At 45.3% G+C, this 25,272-nt stretch overlaps 1 protein-coding gene across 10 annotated transcripts in view; it reads right to left on the bottom strand.

The window, feature by feature from the left end:
* Positions 1–25,272, bottom strand: part of ADGRB1 (adhesion G protein-coupled receptor B1) — a 284,922-nt gene that overhangs the window by 39,489 nt on the left and 220,161 nt on the right. For all 10 annotated transcript variants that reach the window (XM_052787759.1, XM_052787756.1, XM_052787762.1 and 7 more), the window contains 5 exons: positions 21,961–22,063; positions 17,834–17,984; positions 13,539–13,608; positions 5,684–5,750; positions 892–977 (listed from right to left, as the gene is read on the bottom strand). In XM_052787759.1, the coding sequence (XP_052643719.1) occupies positions 892–977; positions 5,684–5,750; positions 13,539–13,608; positions 17,834–17,984; positions 21,961–22,063 (477 nt within the window). The remainder of the gene's footprint in view (positions 1–891; positions 978–5,683; positions 5,751–13,538; positions 13,609–17,833; positions 17,985–21,960; positions 22,064–25,272) is intronic.

Below are 25,272 nucleotides of genomic sequence, written 5' to 3'. Positions count from 1 at the left end.
CATGGCATAGCTCAGGGGTAAAGTCTGAGCAGGCTACAGACTCATTTCTAGAAAAGAAGATGAAGGGGGGGTCTCATCCTGCTGGAGCCAATGACAAAACAGTCATTGTCAAGAGAGTTTGGAATTAACCCAACAGAGAGCCCTGCACGATAGCTGCCGCCCCAGCCAGCCCCTAGTGAGACCAGGGTGATAAGAACTGTGGAGTCAGCTCTTCCATTTATACTACAAAGAAAACCAGGTAACACAAGCCCCAGGCTTCAGGGGTGGAGGTTGGGGTGGTGGCTGTGGAGAACGTAAAGAACCTCAGGTGGCATCAGAATTTTTTTTTGCAGAAGGGGTGTCTTTACTTACCAGTCCTCCTCTTTACGCATCCATCCATCTACTACTCTGTTCACTGCTAGACCTCCAAAGACCCTTTCCTTAAAAGTATCACATACCTTTTCTCTCCCTCAGCCACGTGCCAGCCATTAGACATGACTTCTCTGTTACACAGCCCATGCCACGTGCCACACTCAGCAATGAAGAATCCCTCTCTGATCCAGCTGCTGTCTCTAGGAGTTAGCAAAAAGAGTCACTTTGCTCTCCCTAATCCTTGGGAGGATACATCAGCCTGGGCTGAAGCCATTTTAACAAAGAGATGAACTTCTAACCTTCCTCCATAGTAACACAGGGCTGCTTCTTGGATCTTTTGTCTCTGCTGCACTGAATGACAAGGCAAAGAGATTAAACCAACTGTGGTTTGGTTTTTTTCCTTTCCTTTTGTTTACATCTGCTTTTGCTTTTTGTTTGCATCTCCAATCTCTCTGCATTCCTTGCCTGGTTATTGATCACAACCTTGGGTGGTTTGGTTTTTTTTTTCATTCTTTACTTAGATGTATTGATAAGGCATACCCTGCCCGTTCCTTCAGTTTCTTATCTGTTATTCCATCTTTGGATACAAGTTTGTTAAAAACCAGAATGCCAATAACCATGTTCACCTGTCGAAAGAGAAACAACACACAATTTTGTTCTTAAGTGGGTCAGGTCAAACTTGGTAGCACAGAAGGAAAAAACGCAACATTTGGCAAGCTAAGTCCTTCCCATTTCTCCCGAAGCCGGGTAGCATGGTCACACTTCTGCAGGCCACCACCCTTTGTGTTCCCTCTCCACCCTGTCCCACCTCCCCTGGCCATGCATCGGTGAGTTCAGGAGAGCAGAATGCAGCTGGCAGCAGATCAGAGAGGTCTCCATGAACCAGGACAAGACCATAAAGTTCTCAGATTGCTGCAGGGCTGTTTGAAGCCCAACGTATGCTTGAGGTCTAGCGAGGCAAACTCCAGGCACAAGAACAATTTTTCAGGGTAATACAAATAGAAAGTGGCCAATATAGGGGAGAGCAGTGGGTTGACACTACTTTCAAAAGTGCCTTCTGAAGTCTGTGCTACCAAAGCAGCAGCATTAAGAGGATGGGGCGGTGCGGTGCAGACAGCTTGTCATAGTTCTTGCTCGGTGAACCAGCACCGCTGCTCTCAAAATAAGAGGTGGAGGGGCACTGGAGCAAGTAGAAACATCAGCTACTATGGTGGAATCTCTTGGGAGATGCTGCAGATGGCACAGCATATAGATTAGCCATCATGTCATCTCCAAAAAAATCGGTGGGCAGGACAACTGCATACAGTCCTTTGGTCTGCTTTGTTAGGGTGAGAGCATGGATGTCTGTATCAATCAGGCATAAATATTCACAGCGAAATACAGGCGGTACAGAGCTGAGGTCTTGCAAAGTGATCCTAAACTCCTCACCGTGCCTTTCCGACTGCATTCGCTGCTGCCAGCTGCATCTGTTTTACAAACCTCATCCAAACCTCAGCAACCTCTGAATGCGAACATATTAGTGACACATGAGCACTACCCTCTTCACGGAGGCACAGCACTGATGGTGGAAAAAAGTGACACTCTCCTGGTTTTGCTGTCAGTGAAACATCTGGTGTTGGTAAAACGATGTGCTAGATGCTCTTTTGCATGTGGGGGCTTGCAAGGAAATGTTTAAGGCCAAATTCAGAGATGTGCAACTTTACATGTTAGCTGAGAGCCTTGGTGAGTTTAATAGACCCTTGAGAAGTGGTCCTAAAAGACACCTAGGACAACACCTAGCCCAAAGGAAGGGAGATATCTGCTTACACCAAGCCTCCATCTAATTGCCTAAATAATCCTCAAGAATGAGCAATCTTTCTCAGTTCGGATTGCTGGTTTCAGCAGGACACAACCCAGCTCACTGATGTGGAGTCCACAGCTGGGAATAAAATGGAAGATCTCACAAATAGCACTCATTTTCTTTTGCATCAGCTGCTGGGTCAGTGGACTACTTTCCACAGCTGCAAGTCCATTTCTAGAGCTCACCATGGTAGTGTTTTAGAGAAACAACACTGGCAAGTCAGATGCAGTAACTCAGCCAAGGATCAGCAGGAAATCAAAGCCTAGTTATGTGCTTGGAGAGAGAGAACCCTCTCAATTCACTGATCCTTCTTCACTGTGCTGGAGGCTGGTGAGTGCAAGCGAGACTTTCCTTTAAGTGCAGCAAGGCAGTAGGAAAGATGGGGTTGAAGCGTGGCAGGCTGGATCGCTCCTGGGGCTGGCCACAACACAGCGTGTGCTCTCGTTCATATATAGCAGGGGAGATGACAAAGTGCGGCTCTGCAATTGTTTTAATAAATAAAAGCTATTTTGTCCAGTACATTGATCATCATGATCAACATCCTGCTCTGATCCTGGGTCCGTTTCTTTACAAAATCAGGGATATAACATGGACATGCTTCTAAACACAGCCACTCTTAATAACATGCAGTGTAGCTTTACTTCCTATGCTATCCAGAAGCAAAAACACAAGTCTGAGATTCAGCCCTTGAGATAACCAGTACCTGATGACTGATGACTTTCTGTCCTGACTTCACCATGTCATGAGCCTCTCCTTGCAGTAACCTGTTGCCTTCAACCTGCACGCAATTATCACCAGACTGCTTCACCTGAGCTTGGTGAGTAAAACTGGTTACAACAGCTCTGCGTTTCAGGTTGCTAGGATTTTTAAGACTAAAGGTCAAATCTCTGCAGCCGTTCAGTGTTAGTGGACCGACTGCAAGTTGCACATCTTGCTGAAGCTGCAGGCCAACCATCTTAAGAATATTATTTTGAGTATCCTCCAAGCCAAAGGCCTTTTTCCAATGTGAAGAATAATAAAGGAGGGTGTGGAGAAAGAAGGTTACTGCAGGTAATAGAAAAGTCATATTGATAGCAGAACTGCAGTACAGAGATGTTTGAATGGCTTGGGAGGATTAAGCACAAGTCTAGCCTGGCCAGGGCTAAGACAGAGGTAACAAGCTGAGCTGTAGCCAGGTCAGCTGTGTGCAAAGTCACTTGGGCATCTATGTATCATACTCATCAGAGTTTTGGGTGAGAAAGAGCTCAGGCACAGAGTCAAGTCCCACCTTGATCTGTGCATCCCTGCACAACAGCAGCTGTATTGTCTCTGGAGCAAACCTGTCCTGAGAGCAGCACAGCTGCATATCCCCTGTACAGCCCTGCAAGAGGCTGACTGTCTTTATGTTAAGCCAGGTGGACTGTCCCTTCATCGCTGACACAGTCAACCTGAAATCAGGACAAATTACCCGGAGAACAGACAGCTGTCCAGTCTTGTGGACATTGCACGCTTGAAAACTGTCTGTTCAACTTCTGGCTCTGCTAAAAGTCATAGTGTGAATTTGGGCAACTTATCGAGCTTATCTGCTTCCCAGGTTCCCATTTATAAAAAGGTTTTTAATGCTGCTGCTTCTTCTTCCCCAAGTTCCTCAGTATATATACCAACTCGGGCAGCGTTCACTTCTCACTTTAGCCAGCAATGAGTCAGGTAGTCTAAACTACGTGTGTAGGTTCTCTCTCTAGGTACCGAATAGAGACAGACACGCCAAGAAATGAGTCACACTTCTTAAGATCAGCTGTATAAACCACCATTTGCAGGTATTGACCTCTCTGTAAGGACATCTCCATTTCCAGCTTCCATGGTGAGTGAAAACCGAGATGCTAAATGGAAGCAGGCTTCACGTGTTTTTCTCACACTTTAGAAATGCTAAGGAAAGCCAAAGGATTACTTCCCTTGTTGGCACAACAAAAGCAAGACGGCTTGAGGCAGCAGATTGACTGCCCCTTCTCTGGGCACTATCAAAGCTCCCTCCCTCCTAATCACTGCTGTCTATTGATCATTCAAGCCATTTAGCTAGAGCTATCAGCTGGTATGTTGTTGGGGCAAAGAGCTAGTTCATCTGAAAGCACTAAGCCACTTAATGCTCCTGTCAATTATCCTGGCTATAAAGAAGACCCTGACCCCCATCAGCTATGTTACTGAGGGAAATCCAACTATCCTGTGTCTACAGAGACCTAATGACTGGCTGGCATGAATATCTGCTTATCCCCACTCTTTGCTGACTGCTATCTGAAGGCTCAACTATGTGTCGCAGCCGTACGCTAAAGAAAGACCCTAACTGATACAAGCTTAGCTTTATTATAGAGGAGGGGCAACTGCTGGCTTGTCTCTGTCAACCTGATGAAACGATGGCACCAAGGTGGTTTGATGTGCAATGACAGCAGTGAGAATAAAGGCAGCAAGAGCTTTTGTGTAGTTATTCTCCTGTAAGCCTGCTCTTTCTGCGGGGCAGTTAACCCCCCAGGCACTACATGAAAAAAAAAGCCTGATCGGAAAAAGAAATTGCAAGAAATTGCAAGTGTCAACAATCCAATTCCTGTGGGATCCTCCAGGGCACTTGAGCCTTAGAGGACATACAGCTCCTCCACTGGATGAAACACTGGGCTGGAGAGAAACTGCAAACTGTGACTTACATATGGGGGCTCAAATGTGTTGTTAAACCCATCTGAAATTGCTGCAGAAGGGATTTCCTAGAGGACCAGCAGTTCTCAAATTCTTTGAACCCTGACAGTCCAGATTTCTCATGGCCAGTGAGGCTTCAAACAGCAGGGAAGCTTCGTGAAAGTACATCATCTCTTGAGTGACACCTTCAACTCCAGTAATAACTGGCCAAGACTGGCTTTGGTGCTGTGTTGGAGCCAAGGGTGAGGGGACAGTAGAACAGACTACCACCATGCATGAGCTGGTGGGACAGACTTTAGGAACGTTCACTTTAACCATGCTATCTCTTTGAACTAGAAGCAAACTTGGTATTTTTAGGATCACAGAGGACCCCCTCCGCACTGATTTGAAGACCTCCATTTCACCTGCAAACAAAGAAGCTGCCCACATGCACTGGCCATCTGGGACAGACCAGGAATAAATGCTGTCTGTGGAGGCACAGCCTGATTTGAAACAACCAGTAACAGCAGTTTCTGAAGGAGTTAATGTCAGAGTTTTCCACCATCATCCTGCACTTCCATCCAGATAGGGCAAAACCAAGGTAAAGCATGAATCAGATGTCTAGGAAACTCCAGAGTGGACAGAGGTGGAAGGCTGAGAGCTGAGGCATATTATATTTCAGAATCAAACCCATCCCAGATTGCTGTCTTCTAACACTTTGCTCTTTATTCCTGAAGGAGAAAGCTATACAAAACATGAGTGGAAATAAAGAGGGACATTCTTGGGTTGAAAGAACAAGGAAAGTGCTATAAGATAAGGGGAAAAAAAAAGCTTTCAACCAAGCTTAAATACCAAAACGACAGCAGCCGCTGGTCCCACGAAGGCATAGAGAAGACCTCCCTCTAACGACAGCCAGCAGCTGGAAAATGAAGAGAGAAAAGAAAGTTACCCCGTGGCTAGCATCACTGACAGGCGCATGTTTTCTTCTTCTCTTTGCCTGAAGAGTTCATCCTGGGAGGTGATACCCCACGGCAAAAAAGTCTCGGACCTTACAGCAAGCAAGTTTTGCTTCCCATTTCTCGCGAACTTGCATAAAGGCTCATTTGCTTGGGGGTCTGCCTGCAGAATGGCATTTGATTATCGACAGAGGAATGCATGCAAAATTAACGATAGCGCTCTGTTTCAGGCCAGGTCCTGGAAGCAGTTGCATCAGTTTGCTGGCAAGATGATGCTCTTGTCCTACTCACTTAGGCGAAAGAGTAGAAACAGTAGAAGTTGTTCCTCGCTCATTTGCTCACCACTATGCCTGCTGGGGGCCCAGGTCCAGGATTGCAGTACATTTCTTCTCCTGGATCCTCCCTTTGAGTTTGCTGCCATGGGGAAGTTTTACAACACAGCAGCGAGGTGGGAATTCACAACACTCCTTAAGTGGATGCTCTTAAGGAATGAGCTGAACGTGAGGTGTGTGGAAACCAACTTGTTCCTTCTCCCTCACGCCACATAACCTGACAAGGACTTCTCCTTTCTCCACTGACCACATGTGGAATTTAGGCTCCTAAACTGCCTGATGCCTACACAAACTGAGGGGGCTCTTCTGCCTAAGTGCTGATGTCTGCCCTATTGGTGACTGCCACAGAGCCAGTCACTCTTGATGACATTTCCAGTCAGCAGACATCCGATCAAAAGAGTCCAGGATGAGGCATCTACATTCAATCAGATGAATCTCATCCTGAACTCCATCAACTGCCTTGACCAGATCTTCACCATCCAAGTAAGCGGTGCACCTAACCCAGATGGAGACATCACTGGGGAGATAAATCCCATCTATCATGTAAACAGTATGAATGTGCTCCAGGTGTCCCTACAGAGCTCCTACTGCATCGTATATTCACATGCAGATCTCACTGTATACTGACATCCCCATACTGACAAACTTGGTGTAAAAAAAAAAAAAAAAAAGCAAAGAGAGGCAGGGCAAATCTCACCCCGCTCCCATCCTCAGAGCTAAGCATCACCGGCTGTCTGGATAGCCAACAGGGATTTTCAGGTTTGACCGTAAAGTCAGGAAGGAAACACTTTTTCACTGTGAGAGTGACCGAGCACTGGCAAAGGATGAGCAGGGGGGTTGTGGAGTCTCCGTCCTTGGAGACATTCAAAAGCGGTCTGGGCATGGTCCTGGGCAGCCAAGTCTAGGTGACCCTGCTTGAGCAGCGGGTTGGTTGGACCAGACGTTCTCCAGAGATCCCTTCCCACCTCAACCGGTCTGTGACTCTGCGACAGTCATGAAGAGTTACAGCAGCACTGGAGCTGAAATTTCCATTTTGTGGGGAATCCAGCAATACAGAGCATGGACACATAAACTAGGTACTTCAGGGCAAGAGAGGATGCAAATTTACACTCTGTCAGCAACCCCACGGAAAGTTTGCTTGCTTTGACACCGCAGTACCCTGGAGAAAATGTGCGATGAAGTAATCCTGTTTCAGCAGTAAACTACCGTGCCTTTACCACAGGATAAGAGCAGACAACCACAATGGAGCGATGACTTTCTCAAAGCTCTTAACCCAGCTAACCCTGCAGTAATTCAGTTATGTGCCTGTACTCTCAGCAATATGGTTTCATTCTGCATCAGAAGCAAACTGATGCTGCCTTTCAAAGTCTCCCAGGAAACAAAGCCTTCCTGGAAACTTTTCAATTCTGTTGATCAGCCTCATATGTTTTTGTATCAATTCTGACTTGCAGAGGTGTTAATTTTTTGCCCCAAAACACAGAACGTTTGGGGGAAAAAAAAAAAAAAGTATTTCAAGTTGAAAATTGAAAGCAGGACATTCTGGTGTTGTCTGAGGCCTGCATCTTGTTTATTTCTAAATTAAACCTGTAATGTGTTAATTTAATCAATTCTGATTTCTTCCTGAAAGCAAGTCGCTCTGTCACAAACTGTCTGAGCAGTTGTAAGAATAAAATAAATAATCAGCTGGGAAGGGAGGGAGGGAATAAGAATGAAGTTTTGGAGGGCTGCAATAACTGGAGGTCTCCCTAAATCCAAGGAGAGGGCAGGGGGAACCAGGAGGGGCCCCAAATCCCAATCTTTGCCCAGACCTTTTTCTCCAACTCTCCATCCTAATTTTGAGACCATTTTTCTCAGAGTCTCTTCCAACCAACAGCTCAGCCAAAGAAAGGAGCTGACAGTCCTGCACTCCAATTAGCGATGAGGACTTGGTACAAGGAAGGCTCTCGTTCATGGCAGGTCCCTGGCAGCCCCTCTTCCCTTCTGAGCACCAGGCTTTCTGAAGGTGAGTTCACACATCACCGAGCACTGGTCCTTATCCCTTCTGACTGCCTGACCTCCCTGCCTCAGCGTTTAATCGAAGCATTTCCAAGGCTGTCGGAGGTGGTGGTTGACAGCAATGGAAGGGAAAGTGTGAAGTGATATCCAAGAAGGGGAACCGGCAGCAAACTCCAGCAATATATTAGTCTAGTGGAGATGCTTTTAGCCTTGTGCCTACAAGGCACAGAAATATTTGCATTTCGCTAAGAGGTTCCCTAGTACTTGCCAAGGGATCTCTTCGGAGATCTCTTAAATAAAATTACCACTAGAAAGGAGTAAGTGAATGGGTTAACAAAGCTCAGCAGCTCCAGACTACTACTTCTAACCAGTGCTTCCCCGATTGACAGCAGTTATTGTGTTCAATGCAAAAGACCTCTTTGCAAAACATCTGATCCTTCCGTGAATCTGCCACAGCAAAGACACGAGATGGATGGCTTTTGTCTTGGTCCTGCGAAAAGCTGACTTCCACTGAGAACCTCTCGACTACACCATACAGCTCTGCCAGCAACAGGTCTCACCTCGATCATGTGAAAAATTAAGCAGCCCCAATGCAACAGCCAACATGTTTGTATAACTAAGACTACAGCTGGGAATCAGGGCTGTCCCACCAGTGTTTATATAGAGATTAATATTGGAGCTGCTGACATACCTGCGGGTGACAGAAGCCCTGATGCAATGACACACAAGGACCCCTGGAAATTTTCTGTGTCCTGGAACTGCTCTCATTAAACTTTTTGTGGGCTGTCTTGTAGGGAAGGATAGGAGTTCCCAGCTACCAGTAGCACAACCTCAATTGCTCAGTTCAAGCTTTAGGAGGCAGTTTGTCACGCTTTAGACATCCAGATCGTTCAAGAGGGGTCTTGGTTCCCAACTTCCTCAGTTTGCTCTTGAATACATCATATCCATGGGTTCTTCCTCCTAGGTTTTGCCTGTTCTAAGTCTAGCTCATGCAATTCCTTACAATAAGAGAAAACCCAAATGGTAACTAGTGGGATCGTAGGAGGTTGCAGAAATCTCTCAGGATCCCTTGGCATAATGCAGCCTTTACAGTATAATGAGTTTAGGTGCAAAATCTTTGTCAGCTAAATGAGATGTGGACTTGTAATATATGTTGCAGGTTTTTTGTATTTGTGTCAAAAATGAGTAAATGAACACAAATCTCTTTCTCAGGGAGTTATGGCTCACCCAAGGCTCAATGTTCTCTCTACATTTCTTACTGAATCAACACACTGTCACGGCATTTCCTTCTCAGATTTGCATTTGCAAACTGCAACATGAGTTAAAACTGAAAACCATGTCGATATGACAAGTGGTTTTGCTTGTGCCTATGGTACCATAGATCAAGACCTGTTTTTTTGTGAAAGGGGGAAAATACTGGGTAAAAGGAGAGTTATTATTCAGGCATTCAGCCTAATACAAGGAGGTGAGCAGTGGTGGGTCTTCTAGACCCCCATTATCTCTAAGACTTTCTTTGAGACTGGAAGTACAGCCTGTACCCTACTCTATCAGCTCTCCAAACAACTGCAAAAACTCCTACCAAATGCTGTTCAGATAAGAAAAAGGAAAAATCCTCCTCCTCTCATTGTAGATGGAGAGTTCATAGCACTCCAGAAGTGTCCTGAGCAATAAAGGCCTCTGAGTGAATGGCTTCTGGGGAATCACCACTTCGAAAACAACAGAGACACAGTTCAATGCAGTACGTGTTCAATTTTTAATTTGAACCTCTCTCCCCTACCACTCGGTGGCCCAGTCTGGCCAGCTAAAGGGTAAATATGAAATATTATCCACAACCTTCCCACACTTAGCACTGTCTCTGATCTCTCTGCATTACAGCCTGGAGACACGGCCAACCCTTCAGCTGCTACCACATCTTGATGAGACAGGCCTCCCTACTGCTGCTCAGTCGTGTTTTTATCGTTCCGGAATAGCTTCATCTCACGTACAAAAAAAAAGACAGGACAAAGCTGGATGAAATCTTGCTTAGGGCCCAGGTAGACTACCCTGTTGAAGGTTCCTCTCTTAACTTGCTCCACTGCAGTTGGCCACCTTGAATTACCCTGCAGATAAACGGTTTCAGTCATCATGGCACAGAGACACGTTATGCATTTCACACACTGTCCCTTCCACCAGCTTTGCCCTGCAAGTCTGTAACACCAAAGTTAGTGCTGCAAAACCTTCAACAGTTGCAGCTGTCCCCAAAATGCTCTCATGACCATGTCCCCTAGATGGATGTCAGGGGTTTTTTACCACTGTAAGTGGGATGAGAAAAAAAACTGATGTTGAGTGTCAAATCCTGCGCTCAGCTAAATACCAGAGCCCTGCTTTGTCTTAATGCCCATCTCCACAAGAAAATCAATGAGTGCTAATGCACTGCTCTTAGGATCCAGAAATTGCAGGGTTGGAAGAAGCTTTGAAAGACCCTGTGAAGTCCCTTATGGTTCATCATGTCAACTCTTGTCCCCTGCTTCACAGGGAGGGACATGTTGTGGCTAATGTCTTTCCGTCCTTCTGCAAGATGGAAACATTGTGCCTTGGAGGCCTGCCACTGCTCATTTGAAATGCCCATATACTAACTAAAAACAAAGTTAAAATAGTTCCCGAGCTGTAGCTTCAAGATTTTCAACTGCCTCACACATTTCTACAATGGCCAGAAACCAACAAACATCCTGGGACAAGCTTTGATCCAAGTCTGTATTCTGTTTACATGCCTTTAGTATTAGACAGTGCTAAATCTAGGTCTGAACAACCTCAAGTTTTTGGAGTTCAGCTCTGAAATTACTGCTCTGTAATGTTGACTTTGCTCTAGAAGAGAAGTAAAACCAAGGGCCTCCCCACACATAAAATGTAGGAGAGCTTTTATGCCTTTTGAGCAGGAAAACAGGGATTAGCGTGAATGCCCTGCAGTGTGTCGGGGCACCCTGCCTAGCTTGGTCCACACGAATATTTGTTTCACGTTTTAAAATGCACCAACGTGCAAATATAACTCTCGTTACAGCGATGCTCAGCACCATTTTACGCTCGGCATCACGGCTCATGAACCCACCTCGCCATCCACCTGGCACAGCGGCGTACGCCCGCTTGCCCCTTGCTGCATGAAAGCAGGGCAAGGACAACTTAACCAGCGCCCGTGGGGACATCCACGCTGCTTGGGGCAGAGATGCTGGCTTGAGTGCGTGACTGCAAGTTAGTTCTATTTAGCTCTGGCTCTCACTAAAGGCAACAGCAGGAATTATAACAAGATGGCAGCGTTAGGAATGTCTGATGGGCTCTCGGTGGTTGAGAGGAACTGTTGGTCCTCTCGCAACTTTGCTGGGACTCACCAGCTTTACCATGTACTGGGGCTGCGGAGTGGAAGGGAGACGAAAGGAGGACCCAAGTGGATTTGCCGGGGTGCGAAGTGCTCCCTGCTATTTTGGTGACAAGCACCCTGACAGCAGAGTTAAGAAACGGTGTCACTCGGGCTGTGGCTCCTGCTGGGAGCGCAGGATCCCCTGCCATCCCCAAGGCAACCTGCCAGGCAGGGAGGCAGGCAGCATCCAGCCCTTGGATGCAAGGAGCGACAGAGTCTTTAGGGCTGAAAGGAGTCGGAGAATTAGCAGCAAAAGGAGGAGAGCTGGTGTGGTTAAGCGTCCCCTGGGAACGATGGAAAGTCAGCTCAGCCTGTTGGCTACCTCGCCGGTGTGCCAATCCGAGAGCAAAGCAGGAGTCCGGCAGGTTTTGTCAAGCGTTGACACCCTTTTGGCTGCAGTCTGGGAAGGTTTTGCTCTGGGGTGGGGAGATGTTGGCACGCAGTGGTCCAGGGCAGTGAAATAGGGTGTGCTTCCCTGCACGTTCCTCCTTTCCCCGCCCAGGCTCTTTTGTGTGGTCAACGTTGACCACAAAACTCTGCAGTGGCCCTTAAGCATTAATGGGGAAGGAGCTACCGAGCTTTTTGCACCAATTCCCACCGGTCTATAAACAGGAAAGGAAGCAGAAATATTTAGGACCTCCCTCCCATTCCTCTGATGTTTGTTCATTATGAATTGTGCTCATGGAGTAAAGTGCCAGAAGCAGCAGACCCACAGAAAAGCTAAAGGAGATTTGGGATCTCAGCGGTACTTCTGAAAGCCAAGCTGTGTGTTGTCCTCTTCTGAGTCATACAACCAGCACGGGATCCCTCTCCACCAGGACACCCTGAAGCCAAGTCACCTAAGCTGGGGCAGGCAAGTCAGGACAGGTACAGCCAAATCATCCCGATGCCAGCACAGGCTTCAGGAATTGTATCTATGGATTTGCATTTGACAAAGCCACCTTTCTGAGCCCTCCGTATTGTACAGTAATTTAGACTGCGGTAATTTAGACTGCAAAGCAAACGGAGAATGCTGCTGTGCTGTTTTAATACTCTCCTGCAATCAAAATGCAAACTTTGAACCATTTGGTCGTGGATGTGCCAAACATGGTGGGAATTGAGAAAGAGCAGGGATTCCAAATGACATTTTCTCAGTGGACCCAATTGAACCCTCTGTTGTTGGCCACATCTCCAGCTTTTGTCTTAAACATGGCATACACCACGTGGGACGCAAACCACTGGCCAGGAAGGCTCTGGATAATGATGGGTTGCAGTAAGGAAGGGCCTTATTCATTGCTCCATAAAATGGTATCCTTTGGCTGCCACTATGCATAAAATTTCTAAGCTATCTTTTTCACAACACAGTGAAAAAATAACATTTTCTTTTTCTGTTGGTTTTTTTTTTAAGTTGTACTAATGCTCAGCTCTGAGTGATTCCAGCCTTGCCTTAACGTATTTTTTACCTCTGCACAGTCTTATTCCGTTATTTCTACCCTGCCTTCCTTCCCCCATTACATGCAAATAAAAGCTTCCCAAAGGTAAATCCTGTGGAGTTCGGAAAACAGGCAAATTCAAATTGCTTTCAAAACCTTGGTTTGAAAACTCATGGTCTTTCTGGTGCCTAAAACTGAGCCCAGCTATTTTGAAAAGCTGGGACCAATTAAGCAAACCATTAAATAGATAAACACAAAATCTATTTTTAAAAATCCTAAACTTTAAATATTCCACATTTCCCCCTAAAAAATAAATTAAAAAAACTCTAAGTAGGAGGTGCTTAGATCAAAGCGATGTCATATATGCAACAGTTAAATCTAACTAGTCCCTATGAACTTGTTTTTAAAGGAATACACAAGGCACCTCAGCCAGCTGATGGCTTGAGGAGGCAGGGAGGCAGGACGGGTCCTTCCTCTCCCATCATCCCTGCTTCCCTCTGCCATGGGCAGCACACCAGAATTTAGCTCCTACCCTGGCTCCTGCGGGTCAGTGACTGGATTTTGACAAAAAGGATGGAGGGTGAGACAGGAAGAAAAAGGAAGAAGAGCTCCTTTACTCACTAGTTCACGGTGCCGTACCCCTTGGCTTTAGTAAATCCCACGGAAATGGCAACCACCAAGGCGGGGAGCCCTGTGGAAATGAAACAAGAGAAAATTGGTCATTTAAGCATATGTGCAGCTCTTCTCCTACTCAACCGCATAATATACCCCATTCTTCCCAGTGTTATTCTAGCACCATCTGTCCCAGCCTGGGTCTTTGGCAGAGACTGAATTCAGGACCTTCAGAGCCAAAAGCATGAACCCTTGTTACCTCTGCTAATGAAGTAAATGCCATCAGCTGTAATCAGCTCATATCCTGCTGTGGTCTCAGCAGTTGTGTGGGGACTGACAGTACATGCAGATGCATAAAATATATTTATTTTATTCTTGGGTACACAGGCTGGCCAGGAATATATAAAAGTGTCTCCTGAAGACGGAATATTCAGCCACAACCCAACTCAAAGAAGCTAGCAAGGAGGAGATTAAGGGCTATGTTTGCTCTTAACATCATATATGACGAACAACCCAGGTTCAAACCTCACCCCAAATGAGACAGAAAAGGAAATGGAAACTGAGTTCCACCTATTCCAATCAGGTTCCCTCAGTGCTGGGCCATGATCTATCATAGAGCAGGTCCCTCTAAACAGCAATGGAAAAGAGCATCAGAACATGTCTTTCTGCAAACCAGGATACTTCTCTTGCCAGACCTGCTGCCTTTTTGTACCTAAAAGGGGAATAAACTAAGAGAAACCAGCTGTCCTCAAGAAGACACACTTCATTACAAGTGTTGTAAACGATGAGCAAGTTACTCTGTTGCTGGGATGTCACAATGTACAAAGTACAATTTGTCTTCAGAGCGTGGTGAGCTAACAGTACCAGCATGGGATGTCATTTCAGGTGCATAAGGGGGTCAAGCTACGGCCTTGATCTTACTGCCAGAAGCTCCCATAAAATTAGAGTAAGGAGTACAAAGAAAACCTGCTGGTTATTGTGCAACATGCTGGTTATTGGCCTAAAACTCACAAAAAGTTCTGCAACTGTTGGGTCCTTGAACATGTAGGCACAATCAGAACTAGCAAAAGACACTGTATCTTACTAATAGTCTTCTAATCCTTCTTATCCCTGCCACAATAAACTGCTCAAGGATCTATGGAAGAGATTGGGTACTTTTCTGGTTCACTAGCCCCAGCGCAGCTCTCCCCTGTCACTAAAATGCCTGGATATTGGCTAGTAACATCTGGTTCTTCAGCTACAGAGGTATCCATGTGGCTTTTTATAGCCCTCCTCCTTGTAACATGATCAATTAAGCTGTCTCAACGCTAAAGATTGGCAAATCCCATTAAGAATTAGCAGGATCAGTAGCCAGCTAGGATTACTGCTTCTTGACAAGACCTTAATTTGTGTGCTGTAGAGGTCACAGCAGGTGGCTGCAGAAGATGCTGTAGATCAAAGGGATGTGCAGACACAGCGTCCAAACAATAACCCTGCTGGCAAGGTGGTCACTCAGCAATACAAATCATCGCAAGATTGATTAATAGTGAGGATCCGCAGCCAGCTGGGAAGTGTAAGGCCAAGTTGGCTGGAATATGCAGCATTTGAGAGTTATGATAAAGGGAAGTGTTTCTCTTCCCATATGAGATTTCCAAGCATGGCTCACATTTATCAGTCCAAACCCAATAGGAATTAGGTTTAAAAGATGCCTCTTTTTGTTTTCTTTTCTTTTTTTTTTCCTGAATTGACTATTGCTCCTCTTGCTGAGCCTCCTTCACACCTCATCTGGATATCTGCTGCATTCACTACGATGCCATCAATATGGCATCCCACGGCAAGCACACCAAGAAACCACATGTGAAAGGACTTTTTCAGGAGTATAACTTGATGCAAGAGGCCCTGTGAAAGAGGAAAGTTGGCTAAGACTCCACCAAAAATAGCAACTTGTTCTTCGCAAAGTGCTCCTCTTAGATGTGATAATTATGCAAAAATACAGACTCAGGCTGTGAACTCATCAGCTTACAGGGACTGGCATGTACTAAGCCTGGGTAGGAGCCCCAGCTTTTGCTGAAAATGGATCTGTACAAGCAGCGTTTACTGAAGGTGGTAGCTATGTCATGGTAGCTAAGCCAAAGAGCATCATAATGAGGGGTGCTGTACTCCTCCGCCTTGGGAGAGCTGTTAATGGTCTAATCACAGTGAGATGTGATTAGATTGGGAAAAAAACCCCACTTTTAATCTGTTTTTTGATTATTTGAAAGAAAGTTATTCCTAACTGGTCTGTTCCATATACTGTGTGTGATTTGTATCAGCCTCCTAGGCGGGCACTCATGCTACATAGACGCTGGCAAGTATTTGGGGGCTTTCTGCAGAAAGTGAATTCTATATTCACAATTCCAAATAAATGCATTAGAAACCTGTTTTGAAGAGTTTTGGACTGCCAGGTCAGAGGAGAATCAGGTCATGTGTTCATCATGTCCCACTAGAGAAGGTTTTTTTGCTAATAACTACCGAGAGCCATAACTGTTCTGAACAACTGAAGACCCACTCAGAGCCTGACTTATGGCAGAATTAAAAATCCAGTTGTAGAAACTATGACATGGTCGTAAAAGACTGACAAAATTATTTCTTCTTTACTGGGGCTAAATATGATGACTGAATTGTTTCTAGGGAACAGTTTGTCTGTCTGTTCTAAATAATAATAAAAAAAATTCTAACTGCTAAAAACTATTTTCTGGAAAGGCAAAGTTGCATACCCAAGAGGAGAACAAAAAAACAGGGAATAAACCTCACTGCTGATGAAACCCACTGTAGCTTCAACGAGCTACAGCTGACAGCAGCTGAGAACTTGGCAAAGACATCTAGAACAAGGGCTTAGAGAAATGCTAATACGCAAAGGGGGAAAAGGGGGAGAATCAGCCCATGACAAAGAGAATTGGGCTAATTATTTCAGATTACGCTCTTTAAAACATATTTTTGGCCTCTTTCCTCTTAGAAGTGCCATTAATCCCAGCTCTACAGCTAAAGTCTAGCAGGATGCTAAATATCGGAAATTCTCTTGCTGCCTTAATAGGCAAGAGTGTTCTTCATTCTTGTCCTAACCTATTCCAAATGGTTATTATGCCACATTTATCAGGCAGTACATCCTAGCTCAGAGATGACTACATTTTACTAGCAGTGCAAATTATGCTTCTACACATGTAGGGTGGGGGTTTTTTTTCATCTGTACAGACTACAAATGTGAATGTCGCCCATCCAAAATTCCCTTGGCTAACACGCCCATCTGTCCCAGCCTTTATAAATCAGAAAAATCTGTTTTTATTACCTAGAAAAGCTATTAGTCTGTTGCATTCAATATCCCTGATGCTTCTTGAAACACAGAGTGTTTGTGTATAAACATATGCATGAACACACGCAAGCGCATGCTGCCTGTGATTTGCACATTCGTGGCTATATTCCTCCTACGCACAAACACTATATTTCAATAACAGAATTTATTTTCTATCGTAAGCAAAATCTAGGAGTGAAAACTTAAAGGGATGCAAGTGCTGGAACGAGGACGGCTCTTGATGTGCCAGAATAAATCACATCAGGGTGCTTCGTAAGCATCAGAAATATCTTGCCTGGGGTGAAATGCTAGACTTCAGTAGTAAAACGAGACACTAATACAGCTCAGACACACAACGCTTTCTCTCTTCCTTTCTCTTTTTTGCCTGCTCGCTTTTGAGCAACTTTTTGTTCCGTCGCTCCTTTCAAACGCGCGCTTGTTATTGCTTTGAAAGCCCAGGTTATGGGTTTGTGTTTGTTTTCTACTACAGAATGCATCATTTAAGGCTAATAAATTAAACATACGGAAGAGGCAAAGGGAGAAAAATTAGTTACAAGCATCTGCACCGGTCTCATAGTTTATTTGTCTACGAAAGGCCCTGCTGCCATGGAGACAGGATTTCAGAGCTTGCTTCACTCCGGGTCGCACATGGAAAGAGACAGCGAGAGAGAGAAATGGGGAAAGCAAGAAAGAGACCCAAACCCAGGAGAAACCAACCCCAGCACACCCTTTGAAAACTCGACTCATCTATTTTGTGTGACCCTTGGGTGCGCTGGGCAGCAGGCAGGACTTGTGGCTCTTGCTCAGGCTATTTTTAACCATCTCAGCCCTTCTTGACACCCCCAAAAGGGTTGCAAGCACCCTCTGCCAAGCTTTCAGTAGAACATCAGTCCCTCTTGTAGCCCGGACGCTCTCTGCTCCTCATCCCGAGGAGGGGACAACGTTTCCCCCCTCCACACCCCGGGGAGAAGCTACTTCGTGGACCCAGGATCCTCACCCCATCCGAGACACAAGAAGCGCTTGCGGATGATGCGGTTCCGTAACCGGCCCGTCACGGCCATGTAGGACTGCCAAGCCTCGGTCAGCACCCAGCAGAAAGAGGAGAGGAAGAAGAAGTGCAAGAAAGCCGCCACCAGCGTGCATATCACCTGGAGAGAGGAGGAAAGGAGGACACGTGAGAGGAGCGGCAGGCGGAGAGAGCAGCGCGTAGGAGAGCAGGAGGCGGAGGGAGATGCTTCCAAACCAGGCTCTGGAAGGCAAAGTCATGGAGATCAGGACACGAAAAGACATTTTAGGAGGAGGCAGTCTCCTCCACGAGCTTCGACCTAGCAAAGGACCGAAGCATTTGCTTCAAATTTAAGTACTGCATGGAAATCAGCTGCTCTTAAACATGAGCTCTAAGATAAGCCCATGGGTAACACTTTTGCCGAAGGCTGAACCCGCGTCCCATGCTGGTGCTTTCTTGGTTTCAGCAAGATATATTTATTTTCCAAATGATCAAAACCATTGCCACGATCCTTTCAGGGAGGACGGAGCGGTTAGTAAGCCGTGCAGTAATCTCAGCTCAAAAGGTTTGCAAAGCACCATGTCGTTGGCAGCCGAGCCATAGAAATGAAATCAGAGGAAGGCAATTTAGATGGTGTCCCTGCCAGGGAAGGATCGCTCAGTGAAAGAGTTAAGCCGTGAGAGCCGGGTAAAACCACAGCTGCCAGGGGCTGGTAAGGACTGCAAACATGAGTGGTGCGTAGTTGTTCAAGAGCATATAACTACTAGCAGACAGAGGGAAAAAAAAGAAAGGAAAAAAAAAAAAGAAACTGCATTAGAAGGAATTTCATAATGGTGAGCTCTACTACTTGGTGGGGAAAGCTCTCAAGGGAAATGCAGGGAGCTTAAGCCATTTAAAATTAAACTGGGGAAAGTACTAGCAAATGCATTATGAAGAACAATCCCGTAGTGCCAGGGAGATGGACTGGAAAGCTGACAAGCTCGTCTTTGTTTTTAACTCAGCAAGGCCAAATCTTTTACTGGTGCAAATTGGTGCCGCTCTGTTTAACTCTGCCAGAGCTGTGCTTAATTTCCACCATCTGCGAGTTGGAAACTGTGAATCAATGTACTCAAGACGAAAATGATGGAAAGAAACTTCAGTGGCTCCCAAGGAGAAGGGAGAGCAAATAAACTTTAAAAGTGACTCTGGATGAAAAAAATGGCTTAAGGCATTCAGGGCAGGGGGAGGGGGAGGTTTATGATGAAGAATTTCTCTGCTTTGAGTTATATCAGGAAACACGGACTTTGGGTTTACGGTCAGTGAACCTTCCTCCTTTTTCATCCACCAGCATCTTTTAACACGGAGCTGTCATGCACGGAGTGTCTTTTATCATGATTTTATCGGATTGCTCTCGATTCATGCACTGGCACAAACGGCCGTTATCAGAGGTTGTGAATAAAAGTAAGACTGTGTGTTCTTTGAGACAGGAACTGTCTTTTTGTTCCATATTTGCATTTGACACCAAAACCCTTGGTATTCTGCTTATAAATGGATTCTGGATGACAGTTCAGTACAAATAACACAGCTCAATATGATAATTTCAAGTAATTTTCACATTTTAAAAGAATCTTAAAAAGGTGGTTGCTATTCATCAGCTTACAGACCTACATAAACCAGTTACAAACAGAGGATGCTTTCTTGAATGTATTTTAAGAGACTGTTATTTTAGAACCTTTTTTTTTGGCTAACATCAGATATGACACTGTTCATTTTACTGTTTTGATTTTGTTCTGCACCAACACAGTTCTGCCCAGTTCGCCAGCAGTTTGTAAAGGGGAGAGAAAAACTTTGCTTTCCAGTTTTACACCAGAGAGATACATTTTCTGGGTATTTTTTCTCAGTCAGCTAGTTTTGACAGAAAGAGAAGAAGAGAGGAGGGGAGGACAAGAGAAATACGCATATCTCAGCTGGGTCAATATAAACCAATTGCCTCAATTGAAACCAGGCTGTGAACTTGGCCAGCTGATGGGCAGGCACGTATTTGCTTCTGCTACCTCCACTGCAGGTATTCCCTTCCTCGTAAAGAAAAAAAAATCTCCAAGAAGGCCTAAGCACAGGGATAAGATGTCCCAAGCTGCTGCAGAAAGATCTAGCAGAGCTTGTCAGTCTGTCAAGGCCATTAGCCGTTGTTTTCCTTTAAGAGGAGAAATCTGTTTCCTCGCAGCACGTAGCCATGCCTTTGAGATATGGCCAGTTCATGCAGCATTCCTTTCTTTTGTACCACGTTATTGCTGACTGTAATTTTTTAGCCTTTTCCCAGGCCTTTCATCTTCAAAAAGCTTAGCAAATCCAGGCGTGGAATCTTGCCTTTGAGGTTACACGGATGGAAATCAAGGGAGAATTTGGCATTTCCAGGGAAACTAATACTATAGAAGTTCTCCCAGAGTAACTGCAATTATAAATCGATCACCAACATTTTAAAATGTTCCATTATGAATAACTGAATGTGAATAAATTCCTAATTTACACTCCTTCGTCTCTTCTTTGTATAGTTTTCTTTCTCTGTTCCCTGCCAGAGACTGTTTACTAGATGGCTGAGCGGAAATCCAAGAATAACGTTTCTATTTATGGTGTTTCATGCATATGTATGTGCAAAGAGCTAATCTGCTTCATGCAATTGCAGCCGGGAGCTTCGAATCCCCGCTAACAGCTCTGACAGTGAACACCCAGAGTAATGTGAGAAAAAGCATGAGGGAGAACCTGGGCTCACAACTGTGCTCTGAAGTGGGTGAGAGAGGGTAAAGACATCCACCTCCCATCCTGCGGTGAAGAAGACTAACCAAAGAGGAGGTCCAGCCATGGTTTTCCATGCTGAGCATCCCTCAGTGCTTCTTTCTATAGAAAGAAGCTCCTAGCACACACTTGAGGCTGCAGACAACGCGCCCAGGGGAAACGAGAACTTAGCTCACTCTTTCTCCACCTCTTGCCCCACAAAAATCATGTTGGCCATGAAAGAAAGTTCTGCTTTGCGAAGTTAAATTCTGAAGGGTGCTTGTTTAACAGGAGCAGAGCTGGCTGGCTGCATCTCTCCACACTTCTCTACACACATCTGACTCCAGCAGCTGTAAAGCTTTCCCTAAAACATAACCTAGCCCTAACCCGAAGGGCCCTCCATAGAAATGAGTCTCTGTGATTCATTAAACCCTGGGGCTTCTCTGCAGAAATGCTTCCAAAAGTGACAGCATGCTCTGGCTGCCAAAGTAGAGGCTTGAAAAAACTGGCTGGTCACTGGTTACTGTTAATTAAAAACTAAATTTTGACTTCTGCCTACGACTTTGGCAGCAGGAGTAGTGGAGGACACTTCTTGCCTCACTTTTCTGCTTAGCGGAGTTAGGATGGTTGGAGCACTTGGGGAGATGGGAAAATATACCACAGGAAAATACCAATGATGAGCAGTGATTTGTTACGCCAGACACCAACAGAGAAACTGAAAGTACTTTAGCTGGAGAAAAGTCATACAGGCAACACGCGCCTCTCCAGCTGGGTCTGTAATGTGGGAAGGCATGTACGTGCAACCAGTGCAAGTAGCTTGAAAATCCACATTACGCCTTGCCTTTACTGCTCGAGTCACACTGTGATCTGCAGTGAGTCCCTCACAGCCCTCGGCTCTGCAGCGTGCACAGCGCGTCTGGCAACACTTCCTACCCCCAAAAAAGGTGGGTTTTGTGGCTGTTTGTTAACATCTGCCAAGCGCTTTAAGCTCAGAGTATAAAAGTTGCTGAGATGATAGGTTTTTTTTTTTAAAGCCTTTTCTCAATCTGTCTTTCTTTGTAATTTTTGGAAAATAAAATGGTTAAAGCCTTGCAAATAACCATGTTTCTTCACTGTGCCATGTGCCAGCTACTCTAGGCAGATATTCAAAAATATCACATTGGTTTTAATCAAAGCCCCGAGGATGCTGACAAATTATCAAAGAGAGAGCGAGAGAGAAAATTGAAATCTGCCATTTAGTTGTGTCTTTGACATGTCGCTAATTAACAGATGGAGGAAAAATGAGGAAGCGCTGCCTGAATGGATCATTTCAGTGCTAAATCAGGGGAAAAAGCAAACAAACAAACAAAGCCCAACTGATCTCCTACCTTATTCCGGGTCTGGGTCTGTCCGATCAGGATGAGAGCGTTGGAGGAGATGATGGATAGGCAGAAGTTGATAAGAATGACAGAGCGCTCCGAGCGAATGTACCTGCAGCAAGAGAAGAGGGGAAGGGAGATCCACCCTGTTACAACTTGCATTAAGTTACCTCTCAAAAGCATCAACCAGGTGCAGGTTGCACTGGGCCAGGCTCTACAGAAGGCCATGGTAAGAGATTGCCCATTTCTTGCAGATTTTGTATGTTAAACAGACAAGAACAAGGGGAAAAGGGAGCGGGGAGAGCTTGGGTGCAGTGCTCAGCCCACAGATCTCTCCATCCTCCCCCATCAATGCTGGAGTTATGAGCATGAGTCAACAAACTAGGGGCCAGCCTGGTCCCAAGTCTGAGCCGCTCCTAAACCAGTAGAGTGCTGCAAGTCTTCTTCAGCTCTGCTTACTTGAAAGGGGACTTGAAAAGGAGCTTGAAAGAAAACATACAGGCAACACATGGAAAGATTCCCAAATAAGAAGAGCCACAGGCATGCTGGCGATGAAAGCAGGTTACGAATGCATGCACCTTCACAACAAAGTGTTTGTGATTCAGCATTCCCCTTTGTTTAACCTAACAACCTGTCCTGAAGTGAGAAATATTTGTGGCTTTTTTTTTTTTTTTTTCCCCCAGACGGAGAGGTTTAACGCTTCTCAAAACTAGGCCAAATACGTAACTGCAGCTGTGGGTCTGGGACATTAGGGATCCAGGTTAGGAAGCTGTTGCCTTCGGCACCTTGCAGCAGCAAGCTATTTGTCATTTCTGATATGCAATGTGCAGCACAGCACCAACTTGCTGCTGAGGTTATGTGCACGACAATTAATTCAAACCACTGGCTACGGAGGAAAATTTCTTTGAAGGCACTTTTATGTACCTAATAAAATTAAAAAGGAATTGCAAAAGTGCAAGTCCTCAAGGATTGACTCAGGACCTGACCATACCAACACTCATACACGTGAATAATCTCAGTGATTCGGCAAGTGTCCTGCCTGAATACCAGATGAGTGAAGAGTAGAAACTGATGCTTACAGAAATTAGAAACAGATCTATTAATCAACCAGCTCATCCCTGGAGGCTAATGCAGGATTATTTCCTATATTCCAGCACATCAACTATTTATATTGGGAATTTAATTTCATTAACTAATTTTAGCAAGAGTGAGTTGGTCGTGCTTTGGCTGCAGAGTTTTAAGTTTCTGACTAGGTGGGCAGGACGAGTTTACTGCATGCGTGTGTTCTGCCAAGGGTAGATCTGTGCTTTAGACAAAACTTTGATTTTAACTTCCCTCTGAGTTTTACCTTCAGACAAACATGAACGTTGAGGATATGCTTTCCTGGATACAAAAAAGTCACTGATGCAAAGTAGCCTGAACTTATACTTAGTCTGTTGGAAATCTGGTTTATAGGTAGTTCTCCCTGAAACTCACCCAACCCCAGAACAGACTATAAAATTTAGGCTTCCAGCTCAGCTAGAAACTGGGCTGACTGCCTGCAAAATGAGCCTCTGGTTCCCTTCATGGACAATCTGATCCAAAATTTCCCCTTTTCTTCGGACTCAATAAAATGCTGTGCATCACCTGGATCCTATTCCATTTGTGGCTGGAGGGTACCGAGCCATCGATCTACCTATGCTTTGATTGTGTGAAGTAAAATATCAAGTCTCCAGTCAGCAGCTTCTAGGGGATAGAAAGGGAGATTTGGAATCTGTCCTGGTGGGAATGAGAGGTAATAAATCTGTGTAGCAACACTATGTTCCAACTGGCATTAGCGTGCACTTCACAAGTCTCTGGTCAAAAAAGGTAAGAAATTAGTTGACCATAGTCTGTATGTGAATGTAAGGGAAGATAATCCAGCTGTCTTCAGACTTTTCGCCCCCTTAAACAAGCCTCTCCTTTCTCCATGCTTCCCTTCATGCACTGAGAGTCCATCCTGTTCCCCAGATCCCTGAAACCCTAAAGAATGAGATGTGGGTTGGCAACATATAGAATCACAGAATCAGAATAATTTAGGTTGGGGAAAAGCCTCTCGAGTTCCCAGTCCAATCCTCTGCCCAAAAAAGGGCTAATTTCAAAGTCAAATCAGGTTTTGAAAATGGCCAAGAACAGAAATGTCACCACCTCTCTTGGATGACTTGTTACAGTGCTTAACTGCTCTCATGGTGAAGCATTATTTTTCTTTATATCCAGCTGGATTTTTTTCCTGCTGCAGCTGGTGCCTCTAGACTTTTCTCTGTATACCTCTGCAAGTCATTTGACTTCTCTGTGATTCCTCCTTAATAGCCTACTCTTCTCCAAGCTAACCAAGCCTTGTTCCCTTTGTCTCCTTTTACATCATGTTCTCCAGTTCCCTAAACATCCACTGGACTTGCTTCAATGTGCTGCCATCTCTTGTACTGGGGGAGTCCAATATTGGGCACACTTTTCCAGATGTGGCCTCAAGAGAGTCAAGCAGAAGGGAATAATGGTTCCTTCACCTCTTGACTATATTCTTGTCTATATAGCCCAATATAATGTTGGCCTTCATTGCTGCATGGGTGCGCTGCTGATTCATTTTTAAATCATTGCCCACTAGGACCTGCAGAGACTCCCTTGTGGAGACATTACCAAGCCAGTCAGTCCCCAGCCCATCCTGCTCCACATGGTTATTCTATCCCAGGTGCAGGACTGTGCCTTTGCCTTTGTTATACCATTTCTCCAGCCCATATCTCCAGTTTGCTGAGGTCCTTCTGAATGACAGTGCTGCTCTCCAGCATATCAGTCACTCCTCCCAATTTGGTGTCATCCACAAACCTGCTGAAGGTGTATTTTTCCCTATCATCCAGGTTGTTAAAGAACACATTAAACAGTGTTGGCCATAGTATCAACCCCTGTCAGATGCAACTAGTAACCAGCTCCTGATTAGGCTTCAAACCTTTGAACATTACCCTTTAAGCCCACATGAACTCCACCCAGCTATTAAGCCACCTTAAAAGCCACCAATCCAGTGCACAGTTCCCTGGTCTGGATACAAAGATGTTCTGGGAGACTGAGTTAAAGGTCTTGGTAATGTCAAAGCGTACACCACCTACTTCTCTTCATTGTCCATGCAATCAGTCATCCCATCACAAAAGGGAAACAGGTCAGTCAGGCACAATCCGCCCTCAATAAATCTGTGCTGTCTATTCCCAATCGCTTTCTTGTCCATCATTTTGCCTGGAAATAACCTTTATAGCTACTTGCTCTTTAATCTTCCCAGGGGCTGTGAGTAGGCTGACCAGCCAGGTGATCTCTGGA

This window comes from Harpia harpyja, chromosome 5, assembly GCF_026419915.1.
Source record: "Harpia harpyja isolate bHarHar1 chromosome 5, bHarHar1 primary haplotype, whole genome shotgun sequence".
NCBI classification, from domain to species: Eukaryota; Metazoa; Chordata; class Aves; order Accipitriformes; family Accipitridae; genus Harpia; species Harpia harpyja.
The sequence above is the reverse complement of the archived record's forward strand: the minus strand, read 5'-3'. Positions and strand labels throughout refer to the sequence as shown.